Here is a 24299-nt window from a genome sequence, read left to right on the forward strand (position 1 = left end):
AGCAGCAGGAAACAACGTTTAAACGTGAATGGACAGCTTCTACAGTATCAGCTCATAAACATGAACACCTGTCCCCAGGCAGATATTGGCACACACTATACTGAGTTCACTTCTCCAGTCACTTTGGTAAGTAATCAATGTTTTAGATAAACAACAACGTATGAAGACCCACTGGTCAAAGTAAGGTCAGCTTCTTGTTGGGGTCTTGTATATTCCCTCCAACAATCCGTACTTTAACCAAAAAATAAGACGGTTCTCAAAGACAGATGGCAGTTACTGGGGAAATTAAAGTGGCGAGGAGCAACAGAATGGCCCCAGTCCTTTACCTAGAGCCCAGTGAGGTCGACGATGGCCTTGATGAAGATGGTGTCGTCACGTATGTAGGAGTTCTTGGAGTCCAGCTTGGAGAGTGGGCAGAAGAGCGGGCAGCCGCTGGCGATGTTCATACCGCTGACGGGCCTCTGGAAGGACGAGGAGGAGACGTCGGGCCGGAAGGCATCGATGATGTGCTCCCTGCTGTTCTGGTCCAGCAGCATGAGGGTGACCTGGACACATTGGGGATTTTCTGGATTTTAACATCATTTAAAAACAAAGGTAATCAAAAAAGTAGCTTAAATCTGTCGAGTTTGAAGCTGGAGTCAGGACGTGTTTAGCCTAGCTTAGCATAAAGACTGACAGATAGCTAACCACTAGCCAAAGTTAAACATAATGGAGCTCCCTCAATAACATATGCCTTGTTTTAAAAGAAAAAGCAATAAATACACATATATATATATATATATATATATATATATATATATATATATATATATATACATACAGTATCTATATAGTGTGATAGTATAAAGAGTTTGTGATACGTTTCTTCTTTTTTTCACATAGCTTATTCGGTTCCTATAGTTTTCAGTCTACTTTGTAAGACATCTAATAAGCATACCTAAATTAAGTTCTAGTGGACACTTAATTGAACAATAGTATTCTGTAAATGAACACAAACAGTATCCAATTTCATTATGAGTGAGCTTTAGAGCAATCGACGCAGCTTCCTGCTACAGAGCCATAGTAAGCGTTGGCAATGTGTCAGGAGCAAATTGGGGTTCAGCATCTTGCCAAAGGAAATGGTAAATAATGACTTTATATACTGTTGGGTATTTTTCATCTAAAGTAAGACATCAATTATTAGTTGATTATGTTTTCAATTATGAATCTCAATCTGTAAATGAACTAAAGTCATCCTGTGGTTGAAGCAGAAATTACTCTGGATATATGAACTTATATATTCATAAGTGCCTGGTGGTATTATGTTTATAAGGCTAATGACTGGGAGGGGGGTGTTGGTATTTTGTTTTTGTGATGCACTTTATGTTACCTTTAATTTATGAAAATTGCTATATTGATCAAGTTTGATGGATTGATTCATTATTTTTGTCAAGTAAAAAACAGTTTTCACCTTCTGGTTGAAAGGCCACTTGAGGAGTGGGTCACTGTTTCCTCTCATCACCACGAAGAAGAGTGAGAGGTGCGTCCCCCGACCCGTCCCGTCGCCGTTCAGGTAGATCCGCAGGCGCATCTTGTAGCCGTATTTACTGGTATAAAAAGCTGGAAAACATAATGATGGTCATTGATGATGGCCAGTGGTCTTCAGCCAGTGTAGCTTTTACAATTCTCTCCACTTTATTTGCCTTTTCACTGCCATGGAATTCATGGTAAACATATGCACTGGTATTACGGAGCAACTTTGGGTCAAACTTGGTCATGTGAATCATTTTTTTTTGTTAATAAAATGTTTCTTTAATGCGTTAAGGTTTCCAGATGAATTGAGAGTGTTAACGCGTTAATGTTGACATCAGGCTTGGGGAGTAATGGATTACATGTAACAGGATACAAAAAAAGGAACGATTTTCATTTCCCTGCTCCTTTCCATCATGGGCTACCAAAAAATGTGTATAGTGTTTTATAATAATTGCCATGAGTGGAATAAACTAATACATAAATAACTGTATTCCATTACAGTTACTTAAAAAATATGTAATCAGATTACTATTACATTCCTTAAATTGGGGATTAATAGCAGGATGACATTGTTAGTAAAACCTAAAAAGATCATAATGTTTGTTGTAAAGGATCAGAAGTGATCTCTTCTCTTAGAGCTGTACTGTTCTGTAGGCTAATACTTTAAGTGTGAATCTAATCTATACGCCTACTGCCTGAATCTGCTTTATGGTTTTCACTTTCTTTGCTTCATTTGTTCTGTTTTTAATTCAGTAGTTGAACCTATATGTGAATAAAATAGTGTGTGTGAGCTTAACTGTGTGTATTAAACTAAAACGGAGCATTTTCTGTCAGCTCAGATTTTATTTCTACTTTTTTAAACTGTAATATGTGCTCATGTGTTTCAGTGTTGGTGTGTAGGCTACTGCCTGAATATGCTCAGCTAGTAGAGGACACATTCTTGATAATAAATTCAGTAAATGTCTTGGTTCCTTCTTTTCTAAGGTAATGTTGTTCCGTTGTCTTACACAATACACTTAGGTAAAAAAAATCGTATTGATAACAATTTTTTGTTATATTTCTTTTCATTGTATTTTATATTGAGGTAATCCAAAAGTCACTGAAGTAGTCCGATTACATTTCTTATTTTGTCAATCAGATTACATGATTACATTTGTTTTTATTTAACGAGTAACTGTAATGGAATACATTTTTAAAGTGACCCTGGTTGAAAGTGGAAGCCCTGAAAGTGGAAGCCCTGAAAGAGACCGATGGCCCCTCACTGTGTGGGTCAGAGCTCAGCGGTTACCGGGGGAGAACATGGCGGGGGCGCGGCCGCCCACGGCGTCCTGCCTCTTCTTGGTGAAGTCGGAGATCTTCCACACAAAGATGCTGTCGTATGTGGCCGCAGACATCTCCCTCATCTTCCCCTCCATCTCCACGATGGACAGGTCCCACAGACTCACCGTCCTCTCCAGCTGACGGACCTGCAGCACAGGAACACATCTGTCTGTGAGTCTTTACTGAGATACGCTCCCACACTGAACCAACTGAGATGTTGACTTTAATTAAATGTATTATGTCAACAGATTAATATTAAGTTGAACCTAATAAAAAATGTTATATTATTGCTTTCAACTAACCTAATACAGTTATGTGAAATCTGTTGAAATAATACATTTAATTAAAGTCAACGTTTCAGTTTTTTCAGTGCTAGAGTATAATGTCTAAAAACAGCTGATTAAGCTTTTGGTTATTATTCTATGCTGAATGTATACAATATGTCTGTATAGAATTGTATTGCAATCACTCATTGTACTTAGTACCAAAATTGAGGTCCATTACTTGAGTATTTTATTTTCATGCCTCATACTTCATTACTAAATATTGTACCTTTTACTTTACTACAATTATTTTACAGCTTTAGTTTATAATTAACGTTTATTTAAAATGTAGGTTTTTGCATTAAAAAAAGTTTAAATATATATATATTTTTTATATTATATTTTTTTCTTGTTTTTCCTTCATATTTTATTATATTTGATATACTATGTTGATACAGCTGAAGGAAAAATGAAAAGACATTAGGTAAAATTGTTGATATGTTAAGTTGCTGAAACTGAAATAAAAACTAAGATAACACAATTTGTGACATTTAGTTTAAAGGGCCCATGTCATGGCCATTTCCACTGATCATAATTCCATTGTTGAGGTCTACTAGAATAGATTTATATTGTGCAATTTTCCAAACTCACATTGGTTTCTCATACAGCATCTCTGTAAACTACGTGTATTCACTGAATTTCACTCTCTGCCTTCAACGGCTCGTTGTAGCTCCAAAAGCTCCAGCCCCCACCCTCCCTGTGAGCACAGTGTGCTCTGATTGGTCGGGACGTTGTGAATCGCGCTGAGCTCCGTGGAGGTGTTGTTTCCTTGTTAGCGATACACAGCCAAACTCATCCTGAGCACACACAAAGTCACAGCCGAAGTAAAAACAATAAGTGTGGCTTGATATTGAGTAAGAAAAAGGTTGATAAACGCTGTGAGAATGGGTCTGCAGAGAGAATTTTGCCGCGATCCCAACTGTCTGTTATCAGCCTGCAGCCAGGGAGGAGAAATCAGCTGAGCTGCCTGCTCCCTGCACACAGATGTGTGTGTGAGGAAGTCCGTGGATTGGTCAATTTGGACCAATCAGCGGGGGCTTAACGTAACGGCTCCGCGGACGTAACGTAACGGCTCCACGGATTGGTCCATTTCGTTCCGGGTACGGCTTGACATCATGCCGTACCCGGAACTAAATGGAAGAATCAAATGGACAATGACGTATCTCCAACGACGCGTTTTGGGGAGGTATTTTCTGTGTTAGAGTTTTACTCGCTACAGGGTGTACTTTGAGGGTTTGTGACTCTGCACACCGTTTACATGCATAAAAACCTTCATAACACACAAGGGGACGGGTAATAACCGGAAAAGCATGACATGGGCCCTTTAATATAAATAGCCAACAGGTGGGTTTTTAGTTGGGATTTAAAGATCTCCTATCATTCTATTTTTAGGCATATATTATGGCTCTCAGATATATACAAATATATAAAAAACATGTCTATGATGTGTTATGCTCAAAATACCAAACAGATCATGCATTTTAAACATCCCTCTATTTCAGCCCTGTTAGAGAAGTGCTGATTCTCTGCTGGCCCCGCCCCCTTTTGAGCACCAGGCACACTGTGAGTTCTGTGACGAGCAGGCTGTCTGCTCTGCTCAGATGCAGCTAAATGCTGCCGGGATTAAACGCCATATCATGTTCCAAACCACTTCAAGGATTATTTATGAAACAGTATGGAGCTCAAATGCTTTTTCTCTTGCGGGTTTACCACAAGGTGAGTTTTTTATTTCCTGCTTTTTTACACATACTCTCTCCAGTACAGCGTTAGCGATGCTTGCTAATGTAAACAAAGACCATATTTCGTCAGAAACACGTCGTGCATTGTTTCTGATAGCGAAATTTCTGATAGGGCCGTGGGTGTAAAGCCAGCCCACATTTCCGATATTACGTCATATCGAACACAAATCTGGATCAGCTCCGTTGTACCCCCGTTTTTAGACATTTGGGTACGGAGGAAAAGAGAGAGGGTTTTGTTTTCTAACACTTTGTGAGTTCCCTTACACACCGGGGACACATACTTATGTACAAAAGACATCAAAAGTGCATTTTGCATGATAGGACACCTTGAAATGTGGGCCATTGCAGTTGGATGAGGATGGGGGTGATGTTATCAGTGGATTTGAAGAAAAAGCATGATGATTAGAACAAGCCGACCTTTCAAATGGATTTCAGTTCTGCTGCCATGACAACCTTATATCCCTCCTGGATCATTAGCTTGATGCTAGCTGCAGTGCAGAGGTCACCTTGTTGTTGAGGATCTCGATCTTGTCCTGGTCCAGTCTGTGCTGGCGGTTGTAGGCCTCCACGATGGTGCAGGAGCGCTCCATCTCTCGGTTGAGGACGCTCACGATGTTCTCGAACGTGCTGACTTTGAGCACCAGCTCCTGGCAGCGGCGGGTCAGCTCCACCACCTTGGCCTTCTTGCTCTGCAGCTGCAGCTGCAGCTCCAGAGCAGCCTCCACGCCGCTGGGCAGTGGGGTAAAGGAGGGGGCCAGGGTGGGGGCGCAGGCACCCTGCACGGAGACCGCCAACCCCCCTCCCCCCACCAGCTGGCTCATCTGGAGCTCCAGCTCCCAGAGGGACTGGTGCAGCTCCTGCAGCTTGTGGTTGGCGGCCTCCAGGCTCTGGGGCTGCAGGCTCTCCAGGCTCACCTTGATGCCCATGATGAAATGCAGGAGCATGTTGAGGTGTTCGTACGAGCACTGCCTCTCGTGGTCATGGATCTTCTCTTTCTCCACCTCCATTCAAAGAAAGACACAAGCAGAACAACCTTCAGAGCACAGAATACAGGCCTAATCTATTACACATAAACAAATGGCATTTTAATTATGCTGTGTTAAATTGTACCATAGAAGAAGAAAATACATGTTGATGAAAATACAAAATAGTTTTGTCAATTAAGATTTTTGTTCATTTTAGTGAAAGCTCAATGGACTGTATTTGCACAACTCTTTCTAGTCTCTACGATCAAGGACTTTTAGAGCAAAAGTAAGCATTCACACACACACATTCACACACCATTTGCCACCTGCTCAGGAGAGATTTACACTATCACACTTTTTTGGATTGCCATCAAATGCAATTCGTGGTTCAGTATTTTCATTAAAGATTGAAGAAAAGAAAGCGGCGCTTACTACATTTACATTTTAGTTTTCAGATGATTTTGCTGAAATATCTACAAACTAAATGTTTTCACTTTTACTGTTCCACAGTTTAAAAAAGGCTTAAACAGTCATATTGTGTGCTATTCGAAAAAAGTAACATGCAAAGGGAAAGATTGTTGAATTTTGGAGTTATTACATGATCCAGTAGTTGTTATATAAGCCATTTAACACACATAGCAAATTATGATGAAAATGTCTACTTACAGACGTATCGCAGCCAACAACATGGAATCGGCATGGTGCTTTAAATTTACTGCAGAATTTAATATGGTCCACATACTGCAAAACAAAAATGAAGGAAGCTTATGATCTATAGAAAGGGTTGCAGAATAAATGGTAAATGAGACCAATCCAACAAAATCAAAATAAATGACTTGAACAGAATACGTGGGGTACCTTTCCTCTGGGGATCTTTTTCTTTGCACAGCCTTCACAGATCAGCGGGTACTTTGGACAGATCTCATCATGAGCCTAAAACAGTATGCATTGTGAGTTCACAATCAGAGAGATAGCTCATCCAGGTGCAGTAAGACCTCATTACAAGAATTGACTAAATATATGTTTATGTATACATTTTTACATATTATTTCAGTAACAACGATTTTAAATCAGCATCTCTCTGACACTTTTTTATTTATAATTATGATACAAATATTTTTGTAAATCTCTTTTATCTGATGTTTATGAGCTGTTTGGTACCTGTAAATGAACACATCTACACTTTTTATCAACTAGACAAGAGTTTATGAACCCAGAATTGTCCAGTGAGTGTTTGCACGGACACTGTTTTATACAGCGTGTTTGATGAGGGACACAAACAGCATTGCACCGGGTCAGGTAGGGCAACAGGTTAAGGGCTGAGGCAGACTTCACGTTGGAGGGTTTATTAACTTGCACTCCCTTGCAAACTAGTTGGTTTAGAGCGGCGCTTAATGTGACGGACCCTCCATGCGAATGCTCAAACGAAGTGGAAGTGGTTAGGGTGTAGGAGTCAGTTGGGAATTTGGCTCTAACCAGCTGCCCTACCTGACCATGTTCAACGATTAATCACATTATATAATTTATTATATAATTATAAGATCATTGACGGTTGGTGTTCTTTTTCCTTAATGATCGCCTCACTGAACATTATTCCTCACATATATCTCTCCTTTAATGAAACACTCACAGTGTGATGACAGTCTGACCTTGATGTTCTTTAACAGGAAGGGCTCTTTGCAGTATTTGCAGTTGAGCGTCTTCTCGGGACATTCTCTCTCGTTGTGCCGCTCCTGCTCGTTGGCTCTCATCAGCTCTTTGCAGGAGGGACACAGGATGATCATGAAGTCACAGTTTCCCTCATGGCAGGCCTGGGGGTGAGCACAAAAGAAAACGTACACATGTTGTAGCCACTGCAGGAAACAAACAAAGTCGCTGAGAGGCTGAGGTCGGGCCTGGTTGCACAAGGGATTCAGCAGCTGAGAAGGAGAGTGATGGGCGGAAACAAACTATGTTTTTAGAGAGGAGATATTATGCTCATTTTCAGGTTGTTATTTGTATTTAGTGCCTCTACTGAGACATATGAAATGCTTTAAGGTTCAAAAAGCTCTTAATTTTCCTCATACTGCCTGTGCTGCAGCACCTCTTTTCACCCTCTGTCTGAAACCAGAGCCCAGTCTGCTCTGATTGGTTAGCTGGCCGGCTCTGTTGTGATTGGTCAACCGCTTAGAGATGAGTCGGAAAAGCACAGCCCCTTAGCTTATCACGTATAATGCGTTGGAGCGGTAACCAAAATAAGGGTGAGTGTTACATAGTGTTGTCATTATGTTCTGGAAGTAAACAAAGGAGTCCAATGGAGGTGTTCCAGGCAGGGGGGCATTTTGTGGGAGTGAAACTCCCTCTGGAGGGAAGTTTTTATAAATAGTAATCTGATTACATATGTTTATGTAACTGTAAGGGAATACATTTACCTTTCTTTTTTATCCTGATAACGTTATCCAGCTACATTAAATCATTATTCCCCAAGCCTGTGTATGTAAAGCTTCTTTCAACCAGTTATCAGTGGCAGAAACGTTCTTCATTATGGTGTTTAGAAAGGCCAGAGAAAGTGCGTACAGCAGCCACTCTCAGAATGAGTGTATGGGTGTAATGTCCTCGCCTGCTTTACCTCAAACTCTTTGATAGTTCCCGTCCACGTGCATCCTTCGTTGGGACAGACAGCTGCCAAGGCCTCAACCTCTCTCCGCGCTGCGTTGTCAGGAAAGGCCTGCGTGGAGAAGCAGAGGTTGTTGTTGTTGGTTTGTGTCTTCGGTTACAGTCTGAGCACTCACGTTACAAACACTGTGCATCACTTTCCTGACGAGCTCTCTTTTCTCTCCTGGCTCTACTTCAATTAGCACTCGTTCCGTTTCAGGATACACAACAGTCATTCTTGATTTACTGTCTGAGCTGACAAGAGATGTAAATCAATCACAGATTATGTTAAGGTGGCTCTACACTCCAGCACATGTGTTGTTGCAGTGCTGACTGCAAGGTTCTCACATCCACGAAAATGTTAGCTCTCATCATCAAACCAAAGATACCAATCAAACCAAGACAGCACCTCCAACGACAGACCTGTCATTATGTTAACACTAGAGAACTTAAAGGGCTCATATTATGCTCATTTTCAGATGTAGTGTTAGTGTCTCTACTGGGACTACCGGCTCTGTTGTGATTGGTCAACCGCTTAGAGATGTCCCACCCCTCAACCTATCACGTACAATGTGTTGGAGCACTAGCCAATATAAGCGCAAGTGTTACATAATGATACCTTTATGTTACTGAAGTAATGAAAGGAGTCCAATGGAGGAGTTTATCGGTACAAGATACTTTCAGGTGAATAGAATGGTCCTGAGAATTTCAAAATGGACGTAGCAAAATCACAGGTTCATTTTTATGCAACTCTTTAGATCTTGATCCCGCAAAGTGCATCACTTGCAGAGGTCAATTGAGTGGACCAAATGATGGAAAGGCCACCTGACAAAACACTGCTTTTCCTGTGTATTGGATATCCATGGTATCCATCTTGAGTTACCTTATATTATATTATTTTTACCTTATTTTGTTTCACTTATAGTGACATTTCACATTTCTATATCCCCCCCTTAAAAACACAAGCACACACTCACCTACTACAGATAAATACACACATACACTTTCGTGATCACATTTCCTTACTTTTTATAACATTGAATTGTTGTATTGCTGTTTTTATTATGTGTTCTTCCAACAGTTTGCAATCACTATTGAAAAATGTGGGTGTTCTAGTCAGACGGACGTCACGGAGGCAGTTACTTTGTCACAAACGAGCTGAGGACCAAAATGCAAAACACGGGGAAACCAGGGATAGTCTGTAACCAGCTTTATTGAAGGCAATAACTGGTAGGAGACGAAAAGGCAGGTAGTAGGCAAAGGGCTGGTCGGGGACAGGCGAGGGTTCCAGGAGAAGGCAAGACGGGAGTCGCAGGTACAGACCGGGTCAGGGAGCAGGCATGGCAGAATAGTCCGGGTACAGGCAGGGTCAGGAATCAGGCGAGGCAGGCAGGTCAGGGACAGGCAGGGTCGGAACCGGGAGAGCAATCTGGGAAGTAATGCTGGAAAGACTGGCATGCTGCAAAGTACGATCTGGCACTGAGGTGAAAGTGAAGTGGGCCTATATACTACTGGAGCTGATGGGTGTAACAGAGTGAAAGAGAGACAGGGTGTGGCTACCAGGTGACTAAGGAATGTTAATGCAGAAAATAGGTGAGTGAGAAAGCAGACTGTGACAGAACCCCCCCCTTAATGGACGGCTCCCGACGTCCAAGACAAACCTACGGGGAAAAAAACAAATAAATAAAAAATCAACAAAAAACCTACAGACACCGGGTGGAAGGTGGGGGTATGGGAAAGGTTAATACTCATCTGAGAATGCTCTCTCGGCCTCCCCCTCCTGGAAATCCTCGTCCTCCTCGACTGAAGACGCCTCCCCCTCCTCCTCGATGAAGCCCCCGGTCCGTAACCGACGAGTACCCCCCGGCTTAACGCCTGGCTGAGCGTGGGTCCTAGAAGGCTGCTCCGGGTAGCGCAGGTGGAAGTCCCGGATGAGTTGAGGGTTGAGGATGTGACGAGCAGGAATCCACTGCCTCTCCTCAGGACCATAGCCCTCCCAGTCCACCAAATACTGAACCCCTCTTCCTCTGCGTCGGGAACGAAGTATACGACGAAGGGTATAGGTCGGACCCCCATCGATCATCCTAGGGGGTGGTGGTGGGGGAGCGGCGGGAATCATAGGACTCTCCCGGACAGGTTTAATCCTAGACACGTGGAAGGTGGGATGGATCTTCATGTTCCGGGGCAAACTCAGTCGAACTGCTGCAGGGTTAATGACCTTGACGATCTCAAAGGGTCCAATAAATCTGGGCGCTAACCTTTTAGACTCCACCCGAAGGGGAATGTTTTGAGTGGAAAGCCACACCCTCTGGCCTAGCTGGTACACAGGTGCCTTGGTGCGTCGGCGGTTCGCTGATGTGGCGTACCGGTTAGCAGACTGAAGCAGAGTAGTTCGAGCCCGCCTCCAAGTCCTCCGACAACGTCTGATGAAGGCCTGGACAGACGGACAGGTAACCTCTTTCTCCAATGCAGAGAACAAAGGGGGTTGAAACCCGTATGCACACTGAAAAGGGGAAAGACCAGTAGCGGAACTGATGAGTGTGTTGTGGGCATACTCCACCCACAGGAGTTGTTTAGACCAGGTCGTAGGATGATCGGAAGCCATGCAGCGGAGAGTGGTCTCCATCTCCTGATTCTTCCTTTCAGTCTGACCATTGGCCTGTGGATGGAAACCGGAGGTGAGACTGACCGTCGCCCCGATCAGTTCACAAAACTCCCTCCAAAACACAGAGGTGAACTGGGGCCCCCGGTCGGAAACCACATCAGTCGCCAGTCCGTGAAGGCGAAAAACGTGGAGAAGCATAAGTTCAGCCGTCTCCTTAGCTGACGGGATCTTAGGCAGGGGTACGAAGTGAGCCATTTTACTGAACCGATCCACCACCGTCAAGATGGCAGTATGTCCGTGGGACGGTGGAAGACCAGTCACAAAGTCCAACGAAATATGTGACCATGGGCGACGTGGAACCGGTAATGGATGAAGGAGGCCAGCTGGCGCTTGGTGAGAGGGTTTGTGCCGATTGCACACAGGACAGGCGTTCACAAACTCCCGGGTGTCAGCCTCCAGCGTAGCCCACCAGAACCGCTGCAAGACCATCCCTCTGGTACGTTGAATCCCAGGGTGGCAGGAAAGTCTGGAGCTGTGAGCCCACTGAAGCACCTCAGCCCTCAAAACCTGAGGCACAAACAAACGGTTAAGAGGACAAGAACTAGGACCGGGTTGGTCCACCAACGCAGTCTTAACCCTCTCCTCAATCTCCCAAGCGAGAACACCGATCACTCGAGGAGCAGGAAGAATAGTGTCCGGGATACCGCAGGTGTCTCCCTCCCTCCCGAACTGCCGGGACAAAGCGTCGGCCTTCACGTTGCGGGAGCCCGGGCGGTAGGAGAGGAAAAAATTAAACCGGGTGAAAAATAACGACCACCTGGCTTGCCGGGAATTCAGTCTTTGTGCCGACCTGATGTATTCCAGGTTCTTATGGTCGGTCCAAACCTGAAATGGCAGTTCTGTCCCCTCAAGCCAGTGTCGCCACTCCTCCAACGCCAACTTGACTGCTAGAAGCTCCCGGTTCCCCACGTCGTAGTTTCTCTCCGCCGGACTCAATCTCCTCGAAAAGAAAGCACAGGGGTGGAGCTTCTGATTCTCACCAGAGCGTTGTGACAGGATGGCCCCCACCCCTACGTCAGAAGCATCCACCTCCACCACCAACTGACCAGCAGGGTCTGGTACCTGTAGGATAGGAGCCGACGTAAACCGGCGCTTGAGGTCCTGAAAAGCCTCCTCTGCTGCATGGGACCATCTAAACGTTACCTTAGACGAGGTCAGGGCGGTGAGCGGGGCGGCCACGGTACTGTAGCCACGGATGAACCGTCTGTAAAAGTTAGCGAATCCTAGGAAACGCTGCAGCTCCTTCCGGGAATCAGGAACCCGCCACGAGGTAACCGCTGAAACTTTGGAGGGATCCATCTCCACACTTCCTTGACCCACGATGTAGCCAAGAAAGGCGACCGAAGAAGTGTGAAACTCGCACTTCTCCGTCTTGACAAACAGCGAGTTCTCCAGAAGTCTCTGGAGGACTGTCTGGACGTGATGGATGTGTTCCTTGAGGGTCTTTGAAAAAATCAAAATGTCGTCCAAATAAACAAAAACATAACGATCCAACATGTCCCGGAGTACGTCGTTCACCAACGCTTGGAAAACTGCAGGGGCGTTGGTAAGTCCAAATGGCATCACCAGGTACTCGTAGTGTCCTGAAGAGGTGTTGAAGGCGGTCTTCCATTCATCCCCCTCACGGATTCGTACCAGGTGATATGCGTTTCGTAAATCCAGCTTGGTAAAGATTGTTGCTCCCTGTAGTAACTCGAATGCTGACGAGATGAGTGGCAGGGGATAACGATTCTTTACCGTGACGTCATTCAGACCCCGATAGTCAATGCAGGGTCTCAGGGTCTTATCCTTCTTCGCCACAAAAAAAAAACCCTGCTCCTGCGGGTGACGTGGAAGGACGAATAATTCCCGCAGCCAGAGAGTCATTGACGTACGTCTCCATGGACTTCCTCTCCGGTGCCGAAAGTGAGTACAACCGCCCCTTGGGTGGGACTGCGCCCGGATGTAGCTCAATAGCACAGTCATAGGGCCGATGAGGTGGGAGAGATGTTGCCTTAGTCTTGCTAAAAACCTCCTTAAAGTCCAAATACTCCGCCGGAACCCCTGTGACATCCGGAACCAGGTTAATATCCACAGATAGTTGAGGTGCAGCGGCCTGCTTGAGGCAAACCTGATGACAGGAAGAACTCCACCCTAGGATGGACCCAGTTGACCAGTCAATGTTCGGGTTGTGGCGGAGGAGCCATGGATAACCCAAAATCAGAGGAATCTTGGGGGACCGTAGCACATGAAACTGGATTGTCTCATGGTGGTTCCCCGACATGAGCATATGGACCGGTGTCGTCTGGTGAGTCACCGTTCCCAGCAGGTGACCGTCCAAAGCATTAGCCGGTACCGGCTGGGGCAACTGAATCTGTTGAATGCCCAGCTGTAGTGCGAGCTCCTCATCAATGATGCTGATATCTGATCCGGAGTCGATAAACACAGCCAGAGCCTGAGATGTGCCTCTCAGGAGAAGTCGAGCATGGCACAAAGGTCTTCCATTGGGGATCAGCTCAGAGGTTCGGCCCACCAGTATACTCCCCATTACTGATGGGCTCTGCCTTTTCCCGGACAACGGGAAACAAAATGTCCAGCCTGACCACAGTAAAGGCATAAATTCCCTCTTCGACGTAACTCCCTCTCCTCAGAGCTAAGACTGGTACGACCCACTTGCATGGGCTCGACCTCCCCGTACCGTGAGTCAGAGTAGGGATGGGAATTCTCCGCCGAAACCGGAAGTTGAAAATCTCCCGGAAACCGGAAGTTGTTGTCGCGAGCGGCGGCCCGCCGCTCGTGTCTGTTGCTCTTCTCTTCGTGTCTGAATTCGTCTGTCGATCCGAGAGGTGAGCTCGATCAACCCATCCAAGGAAGCAGGGAGATCATAGGAAACCAGCTCATCTCTCATATAATCCGCTAAGCCTCTCAGATATGCGTCACATTGCGCCGGCTCGTTCCAGCTACTACGGCGGCTGCTGGTGCGGAAGTCAATAGCGTAATTCACCACCGTGCCGGAACCCTGGCTCAAGCTCAGCAGACCTCCGGCAGCATCGGGACCCAGACGAACGGAACCGAACACCTTCCGCATCTCCGCGGAAAAAGCAGCAAAAGAGGCGCAGGCTGGAGTCTGCTGCTCCCACTCTGCAGTACCCCATAAGCGGGCTTTCCCCGTCAAATGATTAACGGTGAAAGCTACGCGAGCCGCCTCGGAGGCAAAGGTGTGTGGCTGCAGTGAAAACAATATGGAACAGTTTGTGAGAAAAGGACTGCATCCCTCAGGCTCACCAGCGTAGCGTTCCGGAGTTCCCACACGAGGCTCCGGAGCGTATCCAGTCGATCCAGAGGCTGGAGTGAACATCGGAGCTGCAGGCGGAGGGACGGTAGCAGCCATGCTAGCGGCTAGCTGTTGTACGGTGGCGGCCATCTGTTGCATCTGGGAGGCCAGGTAAGCCAGCGCTTGTTCCTGGGTTGAGGTTGCCTGGTGGGTCTCGGTAGCTAAGGTAGCTATCGTGACCTCCTGTCTTTGGATGGCTTCCTCAACCCTCTCAAAGCGGTCTCTAGGAGACCCGGTGTTTGCTTGGTCCATTTCTGGCCAGATCGTTCTGTCACAAACGAGCTGAGGACCAAAATGCAAAACACGGGGAAACCAGGGATAGTCTGTAACCAGCTTTATTGAAGGCAATAACTGGTAGGAGACGAAAAGGCAGGTAGTAGGCAAAGGGCTGGTCGGGGACAGGCGAGGGTTCCAGGAGAAGGCAAGACGGGAGTCGCAGGTACAGACCGGGTCAGGGAGCAGGCGTGGCAGAATAGTCCGGGTACAGGCAGGGTCAGGAATCAGGCGAGGCAGGCAGGTCAGGGACAGGCAGGGTCGGAACCGGGAGAGCAATCTGGGAAGTAATGCTGGAAAGACTGGCATGCTGCAAAGTACGATCTGGCACTGAGGTGAGAGTGAAGTGGGCCTATATACTACTGGAGCTGATGGGTGTAACAGAGTGAAAGAGAGACAGGGTGTGGCTACCAGGTGACTAAGGAATGTTAATGCAGAAAATAGGTGAGTGAGAAAGCAGACTGTGACATACTTTGTGTTGGACGGCCTTTTTTTATAATGTCCATCTTTTCACTGAATGATCATCTTGAAAAGGGTACTAACAACAATTCCGCAACAAAATCATCTTCACCTGTTGCCATTTCGACGTAAAAAAACAATCAAACTTACGCTGGATCCTCTGTCTCGAGCCAGTGAACTAACGGGCCTTCTAGAGTACCCTGGAAGCCTAGGAAACTCTGAAAGAATACGCCCATTGGCTACAAATCAATATATGATTGGTTGATCAAACTGTCAATCCAAACGTACGCTCTCATTCAGTGTAAGGGCCAGGGCATTCTATCAAGGATATAGAATACGTTGGTTGAAGGATATTCTACCCAGAGACCCAGAACAAGATCTGATTGGTTGCATTTTTTTTTCGAACACAAAACCACTCGTATGCGTAGTGCATGGACCAAGAAAGACAAACCTATCAACGTAACACTGTAATATTACAGATCAACAACACAGATACGACTCTCATTTATTCATTTTATTTACATTTTGTACAATTTTATTTATATAATTAATTTTTTTTTTTTGTTTTATCTGAGTGTACCAGTGTATTCTCTGAATACCTTGAAGGCCCTGATGGTTCACCACTGAATCTAGTGTTCTCTATAATGTCAAAAAATGTCAGTTGGAGGTTTTAAATAAGCCCAGTGGGTTTCTGCCTCTTCTGTATTACATTTTTTTTCTGTTATGTGTATTTTTTTTTTATTGTGTGAAAAAAATTGAAATAAGATGCTATGAGGTGTAAAAACTGTACGTACACCGCCTTCCTTGAGAATGGAGGTGGGCTCTTCAAACAATTCTTCTTTGATGCAAGCGCTGCATTTCTGAGGTCCAGAACTTAAAAGAGAGAAAAGCAAACATGACATCAGTGAAGATACATTGCAAATACTTATGACTTACCATGTGTCACACAGTATAGATGCTCATGATGACCATCACCACTATAAGTTTTCACTACTTTGGCTATGATGAGATTATAAGAGACCCTTCACTGGAGATCATTTTGTCGCACGTATAGAGCTTAAACCATTAGTTGATAAAGGGATAAGTCCAAACAGAAAAAGGAAATCAAAAACTATTTTTGATTAAGTATTTCTTCTAATTGAAACATTTTTAGTGGTTTTTGTATAATGTTTGTAAACAAAGTTCAAGCATACATTAAGCACAAAACAATAAATAAGGGCACTTTGATATTTATTTGATCCTATCTTATCTTCTACTTTACACCTGCATTTTGTACACTGTCCCTGTCTGCACCATGTCCAATGTTGTCTCTGTTGACAACCTACTAGGCGATTAAACTGATCTTGTATCTTGCTTATTTCTCCTTAGGAAAGCGGGCACGGGATGACAGCTTCCTTGACACCATCATGGCGATGGACCGCCGTGCCATGGTCAGCAAGGAGAATGAGGACCTGCGTGCCAAGGAGATGCACGACGAACGGCTGCTGCATTCACACAAGGCCCAGGAATCGGACGACCAGCTGCTCATGGTGCCAGGTGGAGCAACAAAATACCTTTCAGGCTGGGCTTCTGGCAGTGCTAAGCGAGCTGATGAAATCCAACAGGCCTTCAATAAAAAAAAAAAAAAATACTTTGACTTGTTGGGAGGCGTGTGGTGCAGTGGTCTGGTGCGTTGGTGTTCGGATCAGGGGAGCACAGGTTCAAACCCCACTGCAGTCAGCATGTCGTTGTGTCCCTGGGCAAGACACTTCACCCCAAATTGCCTACACCTGGGATAGTTAATTTTGTATTATTGTGATTATATATATATATGCCACTGTTATTAATACTGACACTTCACTTTGCACTAAGGTGTGTCTGCTGAGCCTACCTATTGTTATTATATATATATATGTTTTGATACTACTGACACTTTATTTGATATTGAAAATGTTAACTTCTATTTACATGCATACGACACACCTGGGACAGCGTGATGCTGTTATTGATATTGTCTTGAGTGTGCAATAAAAGAGAACCTACATGGCGATTAAACAGAGCCTGTATCTTACATTTCATGTAACTAAGCTTGCTTATTTCTCCTCTGACACTTTATCTTTACAGTGACCTGTGTAGCATCCTATACATCACATGTAAGTGATTATTCTGATACGATCATGTTTCATCGGTTATAAACTGGCGAAGCTTTATTTATTGTGGCTTTCAAAAAGATAATTTCATTGTATTTCAAAATGGCGTCCAACACAAGCACTATTTATTTATAGAAAGATAAATGGTTACGTTTGTTATTACCAGTGTTGTGAGTTCAATATTTTTAATTCATTATAGTAAGGGAACATCTTAGGAGTTAGTGTAGTGAGTTTCAGAGCAGTGTAATAATTATTTGACCTAAAACTAAATGTTTTTATGAACATGACATGGGGATTTGCTAACTTTTGATTTCCCCCATTTTACACGACACAAATGGAGGCCACTATGGGCCAAAACTAACACGTAGGTTTCTGTAGGGTTCATGGCAGACGGATGCAGTTGCTCTCAGGAGGATATATAATAAAGGTGTGTTAGCTGCTGAGCCTATTTAGTGTGCATACGACACACCTGGCACAGTTTATTCATTTCACACGTAGCGTAGCGCGTTCATGTCGTCGTCCAATCCTTTTGTCAATCCTTCTTAACCGCCTTCGCTTCCGAATCAGCATTGCTATTGCATTTGACTGGTCGACGATCTGTATTTGTGTTTGCTTAAATAACTCAGACGAAGCTCATGTCTGATGTCGGAAGGTAAACAGACGCCTCATTTACAGCAAGTGGGCGCGGGAGGTTTTTCTTCTTCTTTTTCTCTAGTTTTTTTGGCGGATTGCAACTTTTAGGTGCATACCGCCACCTACTGTACTCGCCGTGAAGTTGTTTGCGGCCTGCCAGTAAACCCAAAGCAGAAGAAGAAGAAGTGACGTCAGCGGTTCATTTGCCTAATCCACCCCCAGGAACTCATTTTGGTGTGAACGCGATCTGCTTTAGTTCATCAGAACTAAAAGAGCTCTCATGAACTAAAGTTCTCATGAACTATTGTGGGAAAAGTACTTGGTGTGAACGCGCCTATTAGCCGCGTTCACACCAAGTACTTTCCTGTACTTAGTTCCGGCACTAAGAGCCCCGGCGCTTTTAACCCCAGGGCACTTAGTACAGATCGCGTTCACACCGGAGTACTTTTCCCTGAGGGAAGATTACGCAAATGAGCCGCTGACGTCACTTCTTCTTCTTCTGCGTTGGCTTTACTGGCAGGCCACAAACCACTTCACGGCGAGTACAGTAGGTGGCGGTAAGCACCTTAAAGTTGTTTGCAATCCGCTACAAAACAAGAGAAGAAGAAGAAGAAAAACTTCCCGCGTATACTGTCTGTTGTTTACCTTCCGACCTCAGACATGATGGAGATGGAGTCGACTGAAGTTGTGCTGTTTGTGCTCATGTTATACAGCTTTGTAACTTCGTTAATGCGGCCAGAGCCTGAGCCTATTAGGCGTCCGACAAAAATCCGGAGCCGCCACACGTCGAATGCTATAATCGCAAAGTTTCTTCAGCATCAAAGGCAGTTCAAAAGCTGTAGGAAAAGGATTGGCCGACGGAAAGCACACATGATTGCCATGTTTCACCGTAGGATGGCTGATACAGGATCTGTTTAATCGCCATGTCTTTATTGCACTCTCAAGACATAACATTAAATAGAAATATTTTAAATGTAACTAAAGTGTCAGTGGTACATGTCAGTAAACATTGTCAATATAAAATAAAGTGTCAGTTGTACTATATAATAACAGTAATAACAATATAAAAAAACTGTCTCAGATGTAGGGAGTCTCAGCAGCAAACCCACCTTAATGATATATATATATCTTCCTGAGACCCACTGCATCCGTCTGCCATAAACACTATGCAAACATACATGTTAGTTTTGGCCCATAGTGGACTCCATGTTGTGTTGTGTGAAATGGGGGGGAATTAAAAGTTTAGGTCAAATAATATTTAAAATTATATAAATTATCATATTTGTGTATGTGCCGCTGCCATTCCCCCACAAGGTTGCAACATTGATGATAAATAAATGACAAATAAAGCTTTGCCAGTTTATAACCGATGAAACATGGTATCAGAATAATCACTTACATGTGATGTATAGGATGCTACACAGGTCACAAAAGATAAAGTGTCAGGAGAAATAAGCTTAATCGCCATGTCGGTTTTCTTTATTGCACTCTCAAGACATAACATTAAATAGAACAATTTTAAATGTAAATAAAGTGTCAGTTGTACATGTCAGTAAACATTATATATAAAATAAAGTCATAACAGTAATAACAATATAAAATAAACTGTCCCACTGGTGTCCCAGTGTCAGGCACAATGCAACTATCTAGGCACATAAAGATCTTTAAAAGATACTTGCAGTTCATATTTTGTAATGTTGCATTTATGCAGTGGATTTAACAGCTGACATTTTTGAGCACTCAAAAACTGGTCCATCAATCTCATGAACACATTGTGTTTTCTTTTCCACAATTTAAAAATAAGTGTTGTTTCCCTAAATGTTACTTTTCAAAGAGGTGCTCTAAGCATCCACTTTGTCTGCATGCTCATAAGTGCTAACACTACAAACCAGCCCTGTGCACTAGGCCTGTTAAGTGTGTTTATTCACATTTTACTGAGAATTTGCTGCATTTAGACATTTGATGTCTGAATATGTGTATGAGATGGGCCATTTCAGCTCCCAGTACTCCTAACAAACCCTTGATGATTTTATCCAGAGGCAATGTTAGAACAAAACACGACTGACCTAAACCTGACCCCATTTTCAACTCTGCTTCCAGGCATGTGCTTTATTTGCCTCGGTAATAATGATGAATAATACTTAATAGACACATTAAGTGTAAGTGTAATATTCTTTATTGTATTTACAAAAACTATACCAAATAAACTGTTATTAAATGCAGTTTGTCGCTCATCCTGCCGCTGCGCCGACGCTTCCTCATGGCGCAGCGCCCACACTTCATCCTGGTGCTGCTGGCGCTCCATCTGCTGCTTGAACACTTCTGCCTGGCGCTCCATCGAGGTGAGCATCTTGTCCTCCGTTTCCTGGGCCTTGGTGAACAGCACCATCTGATCTCCACGCAGCGACTCATTCACCACGGCACGCCGGTCCTCCAACGCCTGGGCGGTGTCAAAGAAATTCGCATCCTGTGTCCGCTTTCCTAAGAGGGGAAAATAAGCAAGATACAAGATCTGTTTAGTCGCCATGTAGTTTTACAACATACTAGGAATGTATTTTCACAAATAGAATTAAGGTTTCACAAATCTGAAACTGTGTTCGAAAGAATCTTTTGACTCTCTGGGATAATCCAGTCCAGATTTGATGAGTCTAGGTATAGTGGTTTTAGATCAGGACCTGGTCTAAAGTGGTCTACATGTAAAAAAAGCACTGAAATCTCCCTTTTTTGTATTTTCACAAATAGAATTAAGGTTTCACAAATCTGAAACTGTGTTATAAAGAATGTTTGGCCTCTCTGGGATAATCCAGTCCAAATAAATCGGCTATGCAGCGATTTAAGAGGTTCAAACACGGAGGATTGTTCCTTTTTGAAGAGTGCTTCATGTATGCTTGAACTTTGTTTAATGTTGTTGAGGCAAGTTTTTCTTACCGGAAGTCATGTGACCTCTAGCTCTAGTTTTCACGCTGTTTCATAATTGTACCAAGAAGGAAATAAACATGATTGTGAACATCAGTTCGATGCGTAACGTTCTTTCAAGACAAAGTTACAGTGTGTGTACCTTTGCGAAGCAAATTACAGAAACACTGCACAGTTATTCACAAGTCAAAACGTTTTCATAGCGGCCGAGAATATCTAGCTGCTCGGGGCCGGTGTTAGCCTATTCAGCCTAGCATGGCTAGCTTGATCTACTGAGCAAATAAAAGTACATCTGAGACCATTATTGTGCAGATTAAAACCCCAGTGCATGTAGCTGATTTTACCTTCGTCGTGGTAGTCATCGTTGGCCACTGAATCCGCCGTTTGTAGTCCTGCCTGAGTTTCTTTATTTTTTGCCGGTGTGTGCCGTGGGGCTGTGCACATTCCCAGGTCGAGTGAAAGCTACGGAACTGGCTTCAGTAGCATTCCCTGGGTCGCGTCCTCGGCGTAGATCTCCAGAAGCGCCGACACCTCCTCATCATTTCTTGATGCTTGCCATAACTGCTTTCAAAAATAAACCCAACGCTCCGTTTTGTAGCGAGGAAAAACAATGGCGTCTCCACACAACATTTTCACAGTTGTACGGGCGTGGTTTGCAATTCGCCCAGCCAATCAGCACTGGGGCACTTTTGGGGCACTTTTCACCGACAGAAAAGTACGCTCTCCCAGCGGGCTCTAAAAATGGGGGTAAAAGTACCCGAGATTAAGTACGATTTTTGGTGTGAACGCGACATAAGGGGTACTCACGGAACTAAAACGCGAAAAGTACGGTGAAAGTACTCCGGTGTGAACGCGGCTATAGAGAAAAACATTGGCAATAAATCAATAATCATAAACTAAAGCCCTTCACACATACTATTCTTTCTTTGTCATTGTATTGAAGATATTGCAGAAGAAGCTAGAGGCTAGCTTTACTACCTAAACGTTATCTGAAAAATCGTACACAGGTAGAGGAAGCAGCTGGCACTAATTACAACCTGGTGCCAAGTTTTCTGTGGTTCATTTAGTTGTGGAAATATTACCAAATAATAAGAATATGGATTATGTATACCTAATATTGAACTTACATCATAAATGTCTACATTTAAACATAGGGATTCTTACAAGATCAAAAAGCAGGATATGCACGTATTATTATATTTAATACATACACTGAAAAATCTGAAACGTTTACTTTAAAGGGGACCTATCATGCAAAATGCACTTTTGTACGTCTTTTATACATGAATATGTGTCCCCGGTGTTCCAGGGAACTCACCAAGTGTCAGATAACACAACCCTCTCTATTTTCCTCCATACCCAAATCTCTAAAAAAGGGGCTGCAACAGATCTGATACAGACTGATCCAGATTTGAACACTTCTATTACGTCACAGAAGTGGCGCTACGGCTATTGGGCCAACTCTCCACCTATCAGGGGAATGTGGGGTTGGGCCACGGCCGGCCATTGCCGCTCGAAAGCGCTGGAGACGCTGTAGTACATATGCCAGGCCTGTAAGTGGCGCTGTAGTCTGCCACAAAAGCAGCGAAGAAGACTTCCCGCCCATAGTTACCATGGTTACCCTTCTGTTTATTCTCCGCTGTGGCTTTTTTTCTCCCTCCCCGAGGCAAGCGTTTGCTCCCGCTGCTTTAATTCAATGCAATCCCTCCCCGTCGAGGCAAGCACTGTAATTCTCTCCGGTTAGTCCACCAGCAGATGACAAACACCCACCTCTCCGCCTCTTCCAAGGAACGAGGGGACCGTGCTGCAGAGTTTCAGTTTCAGTTTCTTTCGCCGGTCAAGATGTCCGTTAAAGTTTAAATCTTCCGGACAAAATTAGAAAAGTGCCGGTCAAAGGTCTTCTTTATTTATTGAGCTTTAAAACAAATGAATAACGACTCTATATAATAAAACACGGAGGACGGAGATCTTTTTTTCTCCCCCTCTTGACTTCATCAGAGCACAGCTCCCCTGTCCTGCAGGGGGGCGTGGTCAGCTGCAGCTCACAGAGATCAGCCCCGTAGACAGCAAACAGCACATAGAGCGAAATGAGGCATGGCTAAAATGCATGATCTGTTTGGTATTTTGAAAACAGAAACGTATAAATATACCTTATATAGGTATGGCCCTACAATATATCATTTAAATATAGCATGATAGGTCCACTTTAATTAAATGTATTATGTCAACAGATTTCACACAACTGTATTAGGTTAGTTAAAAGCAATACTATTACATTTAAATAAAAATATTAGGATCAACTTAATATTATTGTTTTCAACCACATTAATGTGAAATGTGTTGACATTATACATTTAAGGAAAGTCAATGTTTCAGTTTTTTCTGTGTAGGCACAACATTATGAAAGCAAAACATAAGCATTAGATAATGTGTATTCGACACAGGTTTGGATTATTATTTTAATTTTTTTGCTATATGTTTATAGACAATTTCATTGGTTATGAAAAAAAAAATTAAAACTCGAGAAAATAGCAAAAGGTGCTCAAGCGCCCTTTGAGGTCTATCTGTGCACGTGCCTGGAGGTTGAACTCTGAGACATTTCCACTGCTCGCTCCGGGCAGAGGTTATCGTGGCCAGACTACGAGGGCAGCGGTCGTCCCGTCACATAATACGGTCACACAGGCTGAGATATACAGGGGTGGAGGGTGACAGGTGGATTGCCTGTACGCTGAATTTTGCGGTGGGTCTTTACAAGGTATTTATTTATCGTTATTTGTCTTTGTAGTCGTATAAAGTGTTACATATATAACTATACGCTTTTGTATTTAGCAGGGTTGGTGCCAGCTCTGGTGCTTAAACCCATAGCTAGATCCCCAGTCCTGACACTACTCACCTCACGATTTTGTTGAAGCAGAACGAACAAAAGCGGTGACCACATTGAGCTTGCAGGGGCCTCCTCAGGATTTTCTGGCACGAATTGCACAAATGCTCGTCGTCCAGGTTGTTAGCTAGGATTTTCTTTGGAAAGCCCGGTTTGTTGCCTTCCAGGGTGGATGGTGGAGACGGCTCCTGTGCAGCCATTATCCCCCTTAACAATGTCGAGATACTCAGCGGGGTGTGTTCAAGACAGCAAACACAGCTGAACGTAATTTGATCAATAATCGCCAACAACGACCCATTGCTCTTTGAACATGTTCATGGGCTTCGTGTGTTTGTGACAGATGCTGAGGATGCTGTGTTCAGTTATAAGTTACATCGTCGACCGCTAGGCGCCACAAGCCCGACAGAAGAGCATCATCCAGGCGAGTCAGGAAGCAGGCTGGATCATTGGTCCAGCAGGGCAGAGAGGAGCTGCGGCAAGGCGGACACATTTAGCCGGGGAAACCAGCGAAAATGTTGTCATTTCGTCTTCAAAATA

At 44.1% G+C, this 24299-nt stretch overlaps 1 protein-coding gene across 1 annotated transcript; it reads right to left on the minus strand.

Annotated features, from left to right (window-relative positions):
* Positions 1 to 225: 225 nt before the first annotated feature.
* Positions 226 to 23962, minus strand: LOC117472809 (TNF receptor-associated factor 2-like). The gene is made up of 11 exons (XM_034118220.1): positions 23775 to 23962; positions 15998 to 16076; positions 8468 to 8566; positions 7509 to 7670; positions 6718 to 6792; positions 6526 to 6600; positions 5809 to 5895; positions 5401 to 5595; positions 2801 to 2978; positions 1451 to 1599; positions 226 to 545 (listed from the first exon to the last, which is right to left on the minus strand). The coding sequence occupies exons 1-11, from the start codon at positions 23960 to 23962 to the stop codon at positions 327 to 329; spliced, it is 1506 nt and encodes a 501-aa protein (XP_033974111.1). The 3' UTR covers positions 226 to 326.
* Positions 23963 to 24299: the final 337 nt, after the last annotated feature.

The sequence above is a fragment of the Trematomus bernacchii genome, unplaced genomic scaffold, assembly GCF_902827165.1.
Source record: "Trematomus bernacchii unplaced genomic scaffold, fTreBer1.1, whole genome shotgun sequence".
Classification (NCBI taxonomy): Eukaryota; Metazoa; Chordata; class Actinopteri; order Perciformes; family Nototheniidae; genus Trematomus; species Trematomus bernacchii.